The 14,056-nt window shown below is 39.2% G+C and overlaps 1 protein-coding gene across 5 annotated transcripts in view; it reads right to left on the bottom strand.

Annotated features, from left to right (window-relative positions):
• magu (SPARC related modular calcium binding-like protein magu) overlaps window positions 1-14,056 on the bottom strand; it is a 175,045-nt gene that overhangs the window by 102,992 nt on the left and 57,997 nt on the right. For all 5 annotated transcript variants that reach the window (XM_083126406.1, XM_083126403.1, XM_083126404.1 and 2 more), the window contains exons 2-3: window positions 10,967-11,111; window positions 6,243-6,458 (exon numbers count right to left, since the gene is read on the bottom strand). In XM_083126406.1, coding sequence (XP_082982532.1) covers window positions 6,243-6,458; window positions 10,967-11,111 — 361 coding nt within the window. The remainder of the gene's footprint in view (window positions 1-6,242; window positions 6,459-10,966; window positions 11,112-14,056) is intronic.

Genomic DNA, 14,056 nt, shown 5'->3' with positions numbered 1-14,056 from the left:
TAGTACGAATAGTGTACATGTTAGTACACCCATCTTAATTTTGCCATGAATAATAATGAAAAGTTTTGTTTTTAATTTTTTGTGTTTTGTTTAATGTTGTCTCATGTGCATTGCAAAGTGCCATTAAGCTCATTAGTGGTGGAGAGATAGGCTTCCACATATTCTATATCTCGACGTAACACTGGGTTATGGTGAAATAAATTCCTACCTCTGACCAGTCATGTGACCGAAGGAGTGTGTCCTGGTACAATCCTCTGTTGGAGACTCAATATTTCTGCCCTGCTCCTCAAGAATAGTTGCGCCACGGTAACAATGATAAATAATGTTCAAATTGCTGAGAATTCTGTCGTAAGTCAAGATTCAAATTATTTCAGACGGCTATGATGTTCAAATTATAGGGTGTTTCACTCGCTCTCAGTCCTTGATTTTCGCTTATAAAAATCAAACTATTGGTCATAATGTAATGAAATTTGCTACGGACATACCTTGGTGTATAAGAAGCATGGTGACGTGTGACATTGGAATGCGAGTGTTGGAAGTTGACACGTTCTTTTAGTTAAAACAACGAGATTGTTTAACTAAAACACAATAAAAATGATCACATGGAGACTCGTAGCATTCACGTGAATGCCTCTCAGGGTATTGGGTAATAATCTATCTGTTCGTTCGTTGGTCAAATATAAATTAAAGTCAAGTTTTCACTTGTAGAAAATAAGTATATTTTACTTCTTAGCAAACTAAATACTTATGTGCATAAAATCCATTTCACTCAAAGAAATAACAGCTTCTTACAATTCAACTTGACCACTCTTTAAAACTCAAAGTCCGAACTAAAAGTCAAGACAAAACACATCGTAACTCCCATGGCAAGAGCTCTTACCAGACATGAATATACAGGTCAGTCCCTATCCTGACATTATCAGTGATAGGTCTAAGTATTAAATACCACAAGAATCGCATACTAAATAGCAGAGATTAAGCTTAATAACAATAAACATTTGTACAACAAGAAATGTAATTATAAACAATAAATATTTGTACAAGAGGATAAGACGTGTCAATTGCCCCCTCCGAAGACAAACAAAATCGACGACGAACTGGAAAACTTTCAACAGTCTAGGAGATTTTGGATTCAGTCACCGACGATTTATCCTCTATCCTCTTCATCTCTGGAAAACAGTTGAACTTGTCAATATATTTCCATCTCCAACCAGCAAGTCCTAAAAATTTTCGAATATCCTTTCGACATCTCGGTCTAGGAAACTTTAAAATAGCATCATTATTTTTCGGATCTACTGGGATGGAATCACCGGAGACAATGTGACCCAAATATAAAATCTCGTATTTGACCAGATCACATTTTTTTAGTTTTAGTCAATCCGACTTCCTTCAATCTAGACAGAACGTAATTAACATGATGAAAATGCATCTGCAGATTACTGTCGTAAACTAACAGATTACTGTCGTAAACTAACAAGTCATCTATGTACTGAGTTAAGAAAGAATCCGCTTCAGGTCCGAATATGGAGTGCATCGCCGACAAAACACCACTGAAACTGCATTTGCAAGACCAAAAAGCATCTTTGCAAACATCCATTGAGGAGTGTGGGCGGAATGGGGGAGAAAACGATATATTGATACGTGTACGTACCAGCAAAGACGTGGATTCGCCTGGTTCCTGCTAGGGGGGTGGAGGCAACACAAACTCAAGGGGCCGGACGGTCGTGCCATCTGCACGTTATGCGGCGGAGAGGAGACGAGGGCTCACATCCTACACGAGTGTGTTTGGTCGGCACCCCTCAGACAACGCAAATGGGGGGACAGTGCAAGGGACAGCATTGAGCAGACCATCCAGGCTATATGTAGGGAGGAGAGGAGTGGTATAACGAATGTAAATATCAAAGCCCTGGGCTCCTATTTTCATGCAGTTTGGAGGGAGCGCAGGAAACTGCTGCAAGGAGTCAGTGAAAGTGAAGGGTACGGAGCAGCCGGGGCTCAAGCATAGGTGAAGAGTGTAATGTAGTGTTGTGAAAATGAACAATCTCAAATGCAAGAAGAGGACAACATTGCTTTTTATATATGTACATAGTATGTAATTATTTTACAAATGTTTCTGTTTATAAATGTTTCTGAATGTATGATAAATGGGGTGCATGTTTAAGGTTTGGGTGTTTATGTAACAATATTGTAAGATACGCACAGCCGAAGGGCTCGTATCAATATCAATAAATATCATATCATATCATATCCCTTTGTAGGAAAACGCCGTGTACCGCTGACACTCAGGCGTAACTGGAATCTGAAGATACCCAGATACTATGTAAATCAAAAGAGGTAAAATACTTTGCACCTTTGAACTTCTGGAGAGCTTCATCTATTGGTTCAACTGAACTCTTTGGAACAGTAATCAGCTTGTTGGGCCATCTAAAATCGACACACGGCCTTACTGTACCGTCTGGCTTATCTACCACAATAAGAGGATTTAAATAAGGCGAGTTACATGGCACAATAACATCCCAATCCATCCATTTTTGCAGTTGTTTCCAATTTTTCTCTCTTTGCTACATGTATTGGATATGGTCTCTGGCTTACTGGAACATTACTCAATAATTCGATTTCACATTCTAAGCCTTTGGCTGTGCCAGGCCTTTTAAAAAAAAACACCTTCATATGGATCATGAACATTTCAAATTAAATTGGTTCTTCATTCCATGGTCAGAAATTTACTGGAATCAATCTCCTTTCATATCTACTGATGAAGGGGTTCATTTGTAAATGGCTAGCTTTAAATTTCCGGACCCTCATTTACTTGTATACGGAATTATTCTCTTCTAGCTCCTTTTCAATCGACACTCCATCCACCATTAAATATACTTTTCATAGTTTAAGACTGATCTCAGTTTTATACTTTCGCAGAAACGAATAACCCAACAGCAGATCTTATCTATAACAATGAAAACTTCCACTGGATTGGTGCTTTCAATAGTTTCCAGCACTGAGTTACGCTTGCCAACAACTCAAGTTCTGAATTCTAGTCCTAGCTCACTGAATTTTTATACTGAACGGCCTGCCTTAATTTACACATAAATTCCGATTTGTTACGAATATCAGCATAATATCTTGGTCACCATACTGTAAAATCTCTCATCTTGCCACCAGTTCCACGCGAGTCTGCCTAACATAAGGAACGTTTCTATGTCAGGCGAGGGGTGAAATCCCGCACCTGATTCAGATCAGATCCGCTGTCCCAACAGAAGTTCCTAGTTACGTCCACACTACGCACTTGCTCAGCGCTGGGATATGGTTCAACAAGGTCTGTCTGCACGCCACTGCTTATCATTTGAATTCTGGGAGAATTACAGTCATCTCTCGACGGTGATAAACGTAGTCTTGGCGAAGCAAAGCCGTTGTTGTGATATGGACTGTCGTAAGTATTACCTCTGAATGCTGAATATTCTCACCGTGACCTAAACCGACGCTGCTGATGATATCGATATCCATTTCTTGGGTCTGAACTGCCAATTTGGTTGCTGCTGTTTTGCTGCTGAACTAGGAGAACTCTAGACGTTCTTTGGACATCTCTGCTGTTTTTTTCAGCTCCAATTCCACGTCTCCATGTCGACCGCCAAGCATCTTGTTCCTCTGGTTGCTCATACCTCTTAACAAAATCAGTTAAAAGACCCACGGTGTTCGGAGCATGAGCCAAGCACAATTGTTTTACTCTACAAGGCAACTGTCCGATGATTAGATTAACTACTTCCTGCTCGGTGTAATGATTATTCAGATTTCTATAGGCAGAGTACACGGACCAAACATATTCCTCCATATTGTTATCATTCTGCTTATTGTACCGCCTAGTCCTCACAGACACCAATTCTCTCTCTTTCGCTTCTGTTGAAGCAAACGCTTCTTGAATTCTCTGCAAAAATCAAAGTGCGGAAATCGTTCTTATGGGAATAAAACCAGTGATAGGCCTTTCCAGTTAACAAACGTGGAATGATTTCAAGCCTATAATGTTGAGGAATCTGTAGAATTTCAAGGTTACTATTCAATTTCTTTAAATATATTTCAGCTGAAGTAGCGATAATATTGCCGTCGAACTTTCTCATAGAACTTATATCTGCCATCCCAGGAGTTACACCAATGTGTACAATGCGTGAACATGGCTCTCTTCTATTAATTCTTCTGCGAGAAGTTGATTCACTGTCTGAAGAGCTGGATTTGTTCATCTTCTTATACCTCTTTTTCCTTTCGGTTTTTCTTTGCTGGTTTGTGGCTTCATCTTAACAGAAGGGAGAAAATGTCGATCTTCCAGAACCTTCATCTACACGGTGAATTCGAGGATGATCAGACTTCGTTTGGATCTGTAGCCTATTCTGCTGGGCAGAAATATGTGCAATTTCACAACAGATATGACCAACATCTGAGGAAAATTTGTCTTCTTTAGTTTCAACAGCTTTCATCCATTCTACCTCAGTATTTCTGTATCCCTATGTTTCTTTTATATTCTCTTCTAAGCGCTTTTCCGCTTCTACCAAATTTTTACCAATTTCCTCTAACTTTAAGTGCAAATTGCGTTCCAACATGGCTACATTCTTCTAAAACTTAGCTTCCAGGCTTCTAGAGTTTTCTTGCATCTTTGCTTCCAAATTGCTGGAGTTTTCTTGCATCTTCGTTTCCAGATTGCTAGAATTTTCTCTAATGTTTTCCCGAATTTTAGATTCCAAAGCACAGGAGTTTTCTTGGATCTTGACTTCTAGATTGCTGGAGTTCTCTTTAATGTTTTCCTGAATTCTTGATTCCAGAGCATTGGAGTTTTCTTCGATCTTGGTTTCCAGAGCCCGTGTACTTTCCTCCAGCATAATCCGTAAGGACGTAAGCAGGTCTGCAGTAACTGGAATTGACTGCACTGGAGATTCATTCTCCTCAACCGACGATTTACTTGTACTTCTCAATATTTTCTTATCCATATTCTAGCACAGAATTCCCATCACAATCACAAATCAATTACACTTCACGACCACATACAAAAAAAAACAAAAAAAAAAAAAAAAAAAAAAAAAAAAAAAAAAAAAACACTAAGGAAACAACAGATTTCTGGCCCCGCATTGATGCGCCAAAATCTTGACACGTTCCTTCAGTCAAAAGAACATGATTATTTAACTAAACCACAATAAAAATGGTCACATGAAGACTCGTAGCATTCACGTGATGCCTCTCAGGGTATAGGGTAATAATATCTTATGTTCGTTCGTTAAATAAAAATCAAAGTCAAGCTTTCACTAAGAGAAAAGAAGTATATTTTACTTCTTAGCAAACTAAATACTTATGTGCATAAAACCCATTTCACTCAAAGAAATAACAGCTTCTTACAATTCAACTTGACCACTCTTTAAAACTCAAAGTCCGAACTAAAAGTCAAGACAAAACACAATCGTAATTCCCATGGCAACAGCTCATACACGATATGTACATAAATGTCAGTCACTATCCTGACATTATCAGTGATAGGTTTAAATATTAAATACCACAAGAATCACAAAATGAATAACTGAGATTAAGCTTAATTACAATAAACATTTGTACAGCGAGATAGGTAATTAGGATAGAACAATAAACATTTGTACAACGAGAAAGTTAATTAATAACAATAAATATTAGTGCAATGGGAAAGGACGTGTCAAAGTGGTCATCATTAGCATCAATGCTTGCCTGCACAGGCCTGTCCATGTTACAGAAGGTAGCCACCAACACATCAGGAGTCAAAGCGTGAATTTCCTGCCGAATACTGTCTTGCAGTTCCATCATAGTCCTTTATGGACTCAGTTTTCCAGTACGGGCGATCGATAAACAAATGCTGTTCCACTGAGAACTGACTCATACTGTACTGTAATCACGAAGAACTGATTGTAAGCACGAACTTTCAACCGAACCCGAAGAAACACGAATTACCAGCAGATGCGTCACAACGGCAGGGCCAAGAACTCAGACTGAAAGCACACGTCCGTACGATTGGCATTTAACGGCAGAATCGCCCAGACACATGCGCATGCCCACGCAAGGACTAGAGAGACTGTGGTGCCATCTCCAATGACGTCACCATGCTTCTCATACACCAAGGTATGTCCGTAGCAAATTTCATTACATTATGACCAATATTTTCATGTTTATAAGCGAAAATCAGGGGCCGAGAGCAAGTGAAACGCTCTGTATAATATAAAACGGAGAGTTAACACACGTACCTCTCTTGGAGCAATTCGGCCTTTTGTGCTGCACGGAAGTTCCCGAAATCGGCTTCCCCGTGGCGGTGACGCACCAGCAGTAGCCCGTCTCTTCATGGCACTGCACAGGGGCGTAACTGCCATCGTCCAGACATGCAGGGATGAAGGGGGACACTTCTGGTGGTCTTCTCAGCTGTTGGGCATACGCCTTTTCCGTTAAGCACCTTTTCCTGTCTCCTGGGGGACGAAAATGGAAACCGGAATATTAGAGACAAACGAAAAAAGCACTTACAGAAACACTATTCAGTTGAGCGACCAAACTCTCATGCATATTGTACAAACACACACTCGGATAATTATTCGGACACCTATCCACTTCCTTCTGTTTTAACCCATATCTGTTTTTCAAACAAATAAATGGATATAGTTGGTCTCACGTTGATTAAATAGAATAGAACAGAATAGAATGGGTCTTTATTTAAGTAGGCGAGTTTCAGTCTCAGGGCCGTTCTTACAACCAATCCTTGACTTATGAACATAATAAAATCATTTGAAATCACCATTGTGACTGATATACGAAGGAAAATGACTTTCTATATTCTCAGCTCCATGAACAATTATTCGGACAGGTGTTGGCAACCATGTAATAAAAAGTCTTGTAAGTGTGATACAGAAGGCATTGCAACAAAAACTCGTGTGGGGTAGTCAGTCAGTCAGTGCATGTGCATGCATAAATCATGTGGAAATTTGATCTGATCGCAGAGGAAAGCACAACACACATCGCTTCTGTGCTAACACCTCAAATAGTGGAAATGCTGAAGGTGAAACAGAGTTTGACATTATCAGACACATCATGAATGATCTGGCTTGAACATCATGCTCATACAGAGCAGCCAAGAACTTCTCAAAGAGGAGATTCTGATTTTGATAGAAAGGCAAGGAAAATCCCAAAAATGATGTGCCCCAAATATCACATCGGAAGTGAAATCTGGTGTTTAAAAGAAGGTTTACCCCGAAATTATTACATAGCTGTTGGTTGCTCTTCCTGTCTTAAGTTTTTCACACCTGAATGAGAACAGGAAGAATTCCTATATTCAGAGTGTCGCATATACAAGGAGTCTGATAACGTCATCGCCTTGTAATCAAGGGCTCCCGGGTTCGATACCCGGCGGAGGCACATGGCACTGTGGTTCGGATCCCACTTCAAACTGTAGGTCCAGTCTAGATTAGCCTTCCTGTGCATAAAGTGGACTTAAAACAACAAATCAATCAATCAATCAATACAAGGAGTCTGCTGTAGCGAAACTGTAAGATAACAAGTTATTTTTCGGATGAGTCAAGTACCATGTCGTTTTGTTCTTGGGGAAGAAAAAGTGTGACATTTGATAGTAAATAATTGGTGTTCAGTTTTAGGAGGTCTGAATTCTATGTTGTCAGCTGATTGGCACATAGCCTTGGCTATATGTTCTCTCTGAACCGGTCTCCGTGGCGGAATGGTTAGGACATCGCACTATAACGCCAGGGATGCCGGGTTCGATCATCCCTTGATCAGTTTTTATCATATCAATCAGCACTCATTTCCATCTTCGCGATTAGCCAAAAGTGGCAAAAAGGCGAAGTAAAATATACTAAATCAATCAATATGTTCTCTCTGAAGGCGAGAGAGGCCTTTGTAAGATCGTTTGTCGACTGTTTGTTGGTGGCACGACGAACTCAATCAGTGGAGCTGGTGTGAAGCACGCATGAAGTAGGATACCACAGACGATCCACAAACTAACCACCAGTGAGAGAGTGCACTGCAGTGTGGAGGAACCTTGAGAACACTTCGTATTCAATTTGTGTCAACAAATTAGTATCGATTTCAGGATTCTGCAGCTCTGCCTATAGATTCTAACATAGCCTTTTTTCTTTCTTTCTTTCTTGTTCTACAGCTTGTCTTGCTTAAAGGAATGAAATGCAGTTAATGCAAATCAAATGTTGTCCTCTGGTTATTTGACGCTGAATAAAAATGATGATGGGACAATTTACCCAGTATTACTTTTGCTGTTGGGTGTATAGCAAATCTAATAAGATGTCGCTGTACAACACAGACAAACTTTCATAGCGCGTACAGAACACCAAGACGAACAACTTTGTTGATAACGCTTTTCTTGTTCAGACCTCTTTACACTGTGCTAGCCGTCGAAAAACGCCAATTTCTTTACCTTGTACTGTGGGATCCATGAGTATTACCGTGAAAATTGTCCATGACTATTTTCATTAATGTTTCTCTTACATCCTATGGGTTTTTCAGCAATGGATTTTTATGTATGCTGGTGCAGAAGTTACCAACAGCTTGTCTTGACTTTAATTTTTATTCTTGAAGCTCTTATTTGGTCAAATAAAGTGCACGAACATGGTGATGGACAATTTGCACGGTAGTTCTCATGGATCCCACTGTACGTATGTGTGCGAGCATATGTCACAGATTCACGATAGCAACTGACAGTTATCTTATGTCACCTCCCTTTTCGGTGCACACTGTACACCACGGCTAATCTCGAGGGTTATGGGTTCTTTTCTTTGGAATCTAAATCAGAAAGCAGATATATATGCCAATGGATATAAGAATGAGAATATATATTCTGAAACCTTCACAATGACAAATATTATATGCTTAAATTCTCAATACAAAATTATATTCTTCTTCTTTGTAAAGGTTAACTTCTTCTTCTTTCTTCTATGGAGTGGTCAAATTCTTCTTTGGAAAGGTTAACTTCTTCTTCTATTCTTCTGTAGAGGGATTAACTTCTTACCCTATTCTTCCTTGCAAGGACTATCTATTTCTTCTGTAGAAAGATCATCTGCTTCTATTCTTCTGTAGAAGGCTTAACTACTTCTATTCTTCTGTAGAAGGAAAGGATTAACTACTTCTTCTATTCTTCTGTAGTAGGATCATCTATTTCTTCTATTCTTCTGTACAACGATTAAATATTTCTTCTATTCTTCTGTAGAAGGACTAACTACTTCTTCTATTCTTCTATAGAAGGATCATCTATTTCTTGTGTTCTTCTGTAGAATGGTTACATATTTATTCTATTCTTCTGTAGAAGGACTAACTTTTTCTTCTATTCTTCTATAGAAGGATCAACTACTTCTTCTATTCTTCTGTACAAGGAATCATTTATTTCTTCTATTCTTCTGTAGAAGGAATCATCTATTTCTTCTAGCGATTAAATATTTCTTCTATTCTTCTGTAGAAGGAATCATCTACTTCTGTCGATTAAATATTTCTTCTATTCTTCTGTAGAAGGAATCATCTATTTCTTCTATCGATTAAATATTTCTTCTATTCTTCTGTAGAAGGAATCATCTATTTCTTCTATTCTTCTGTAGAAGGATCAACTACTTCTTCTAATCTTATGTAGAAGGATAAACTACTTCTTCTATTAGGAAAGATTAACCTTTTCTTCGGCATGAAGCTTGAATTCGGCTAACAAAACTTAGACGTATTTTGGGGCGACAAATATAGATATAGCGCCATCTAACTAACGACCAAAGGGACAACCCAGAATCGCTAATGTAAGAGCGCTCGCTACCTATGGCCCAGTGCGACTAAACTCAGCTAGTGCAACCGTAGTGCTTTGGGGCGACAAATATCAATATAGCGCCACCAAGGGGAACAACCAAAATTCTGACGAGAAATTTCCTTCTCGCCAGAGAGAAAAGACACGGATTCGAATCGACATCTTGACTTCTTTACTTTCCTATATGTCTAATTCATGAGTATTTTATTAATCACTATAATTCCTCTATTATTTTATATTTCTTATCCTATATTTACAATGGTTTAATCTATACTCATTATCATACATTTGTTTTGTTTGATATAATCACTTTCTGTCTCCTCTAATTTCGTCAATCAATTTACTTTCCAACTTTCCGTCGCGCTGCCATCTATTGTTGCTTCCGCCAACTAATTATCCCTATGTTGACCATTGGGTTTGGCCGATCAGGCACGTAACAGTTCGATACCCGGTGGAGGCACATAGTGGTCCGGATCGCACTTTAAACTGTAGGTCCAGTCCCAATTAGCCTTACTGTGCATAAAGTGGACTTAAAACATCAAACCAACCAAGCGACTGACAGTTATATTTTGATTTTCTCTTGGAAAGTGACAATTAATTTAATATTTTACAGATTTTGCAACTAATCAATGCAATAGCCACTCTCTGGTTATGAATACTTCTAGACAAGACATATGAAGCCTATCTTTGACGCTAAAACATAAAATAGGATGCAATATGTATTTATGTTGGGTGATACATGCACGATTAAAGAAGGAGGGTTAAAGCCCTGCAACCTCACCCTGTTGGACATCTCTGTCGGCATGGCGTTCACCCTTTTAACACGCCTTCCGATGTGAAACGATAGCTGCGATCATGAACCTGTACCACACGGCTGCATAAATACAGGATCAAAATGTATGTTTTCCTGGGCTAATAGCTGCGAAACAAGAACTCAACTAGCAATTAATCACTGAGAAAAGTTGTTCTTTTTGATGTCCCCTATGCGCCGTGAAATATACCTTCCTACTGACGGGTTGTCAGAATATTTTGTATTTGTAGACTATGCAACTGGGTAACTTCAAGTTCTGTGTTCTTGAAAGGGAACAATAGGCTAGTTCGCTCGTCTTGGCTGCAAAACCTAGATTTAAACGTGTATCTTAATCTCACGGTTACCTTCCAGAAGTAAACCTTACTAACCTCTACATTGCCTCTTGTACTTGATTTTGACAGGTTGTCCTTGACATTGAGCTCGGATTAAATAACATCTATTCGTATATGTCTTGTCATCTGTTCCACATACTGGTCTCACGTCACTGGGGCACGGCGCCGAGCAATTCCGCCCCTGGAAATTCAAAAAGTAAATATATTAGCTCACACCCTCACGTTGTTAAGAAGTATGTGATAGCAACAAATCTAATACACACAGCAGTCAAATACTGTTTAGTGGAGGGGCGAGATCCAGCGGGTTCGAATCCCCCACGCCGAAAGACTTACCAAGTACTAAAATTAAATAATAAAAATATACTTGTTTGGCATTTATTGTATAATCGAAAATTATAATTTTCTCTGAACTTATTGGATGGTAAGGATTATATTGGGATCATATGTCTTTGAAGAACAGTACCAAAGATTTATGCTTGCACACATTAAGATAATATTCATATAATATTAATCAGGAACTTTATTTTTCGCCAACTGGGTCTAACATTCTTTTTATTCAATATATATTTATTTCTTCATCTATTTAACATTAATTTCTTTGCTAGGGTACTTGTTTTTGTACAAATTATGCTGATCTTAACTACAAATAAGCTAGATAATGAATACGTGCTATTATATATATATATATGTATATATACTCTATGTGATCAGAAGTATCCGGACACCCACCTGAAAATAAAGTACAAGTTTGGGCAACCCTCCATCGGGAACACTGGCAGTCAATACAGTGTTGGCCCACCCTTAGCCTTGATGACAGCGTTCACTCTCACAGGCATACTTTCAATCAGGTGCCGGAAGATTTTCTGAGGAATGGCAGCCCATTCCTTGCAGAGCGCCAAAATGAGAAGAGGTATTGGTGTGGATCGGTGTGGTCTGGCACGAAGTCGGCATTCCAAAACATCCCAGAGATATTCTACGGGATTCAAATCAGGATTCTGCGCAGGCTAGTCCAATATTGAGATGTTGTTGTCGTCAACCCACTTCCCAACAAGCCCTGCAGTATGGACGGGTGCTCGGTCGTGATGAAAGACACAATGGTCATCCCCGAACTGATCTTCGACGGTAGGCAGCATGAAAGCTGTTAAAATGTCAACGTAAGCTTGTGCCGTGACATTGCCATGTAAAGCAACAAGGGGGCCAAGCCCCCTCCAGGAGAAACATGACCACACTGTAACCCCGCCGCCTCCGAATTTCACTGTCGGCACTATACACTATACACTGTCGGCTGGTAGATGTCGTTCAGCAGGCATTCGCCACACCCACACCCTACCATCGGATCGCCACATTGTGTACTGTGATTCATCACTCCACACAACGGTTTTCCACTGTTCTATGGTCCAGTTTCGACGCTCCTTGCACCACATGAAGCAGCGTTTGGCATTTGTCAGTGTGATGTTTGACTTATGGGCAGCTGCTCGGCCATGGAAACCAAGTTGCCGCACCTTGCACCAAACAATAATGGTGCTTGGAGTAGATCCTGATTCAGTTCGGAATTCCTGTGTGATGGTGGCGATGGATGATTGACGATAATGCTGTACGACCCTCTTCAACACTCGATGGTCTCTGGAGGTCAACATGGGAGGTTGGCCTGCACGCTTTTGGGTTGTACACATCCCTTCACTATAATATTGGAAACAGTGGACAGAGGGATGTTTAGGAGGGTGAAAATCTCACACACAGACTTCCTACACAAGTGGCACCCAACCAACTGACCATGTTGAAAGTCTGTGAGTTCCTTAGACCATCCCATACTGCTGTCTCACACCGTCTGGCAGACTACTGAGTCCGCTGGCTATGTGTTCCACGCGGTAGATGGCAGGACTGTGTCGCCCTCTATGATAAACACACGTTTCGCGGTGTGTCCGGATACTTTTGATCACATAGAGTATATATATATCTTTTTTTATTCGGTATTTTTACCTATTCATGTAATAATCATATAATATTATTTAATTCATATATTTAATTAGTGTCACTTGAATTTAATATAATTATAATTTAAATATTTTAATTTAAATATTGTTATTATTATTTTTGAGACACTGGGTTTGGACCCTCTGAAATATATTTCAATATGCGTGCCTGACAGAAGTTGTTTGAATACCTATTATCCATCCACTGTAAGAAAAAAAGTGGCTGTTGAGAAATAGTTCGTTTCCTGTGTGTTACTTCCGTTGTTATTTTGCCTATGAATGTAATATGTCGGTCGTAGCTTCCACCTCATAAATAAAGTTCCACAACTTCAATAAGAAATACGTATGCCTTTATCACACGAAATCGTTTACTCAGTTTTCAGTAAGCACCGGTTACATTATCTTGGAATATCTTTTTTCAAAACTTAAATCAGCTTTTAACATTAGTAGTTCTTATCAAATCTTGCAAAGAAAGATAAGCAGGATCATATGCAAATTTGATTTATGTCACGACAATTTGGTTGAGTTTACAAAACCAGTAAAATGAAGCGTATAAAATTCAGAGTGCGATTGTACAGTGGGATGCACAAGTATCGCTCGGCAAATTGCCCATGGTTAATTTCGTCAATTTTTTTTCTTGTATCGTACGTGTTGTTATGGAATAGATTCTTACGTATGCTGATGCAGAGGTTGTCAGTAGCTTCTTTGGCGTTTTGAATCAATTCTTGAAGCTCTCATTAAGTAAAATAAATGAGAGTAAACATGATGATGGACAACATAATACTCTCTGTGGACAATTTGCTTGGTAATATTTGGATGGACAATTTGCTTGTTACTTATGCATCCCATTGTACAGCATCAAGTACACTTTTACAAGTTACCATAAAGTTTACAATATCCTACCATTAAAATTTAACATTTTGGCTAGTAATTTACGAAAACGAGACGCAAACTATCTTATTAAAATTTGAATATTTTATCATGTGTAAAGATAGATTATTGAGCGCACCATAAATATATGTACACCCCCCCACACACACACATATATATATATAGGGTGTCTCAAAAGTAATAGCGCAAACTGACACAGGTGAAAGTACACGATAATAGAAGCAAAAAAGTCTCAGTAAACATGGGTCTGCAAACGAGCCGT

Source organism: Lepisma saccharinum, chromosome 8, assembly GCF_977018435.1.
Source record: "Lepisma saccharinum chromosome 8, izLepSacc3.1, whole genome shotgun sequence".
Taxonomy (NCBI): domain Eukaryota; kingdom Metazoa; phylum Arthropoda; class Insecta; order Zygentoma; family Lepismatidae; genus Lepisma; species Lepisma saccharinum.
This window is presented reverse-complemented; position numbering and strand designations above follow the sequence as displayed.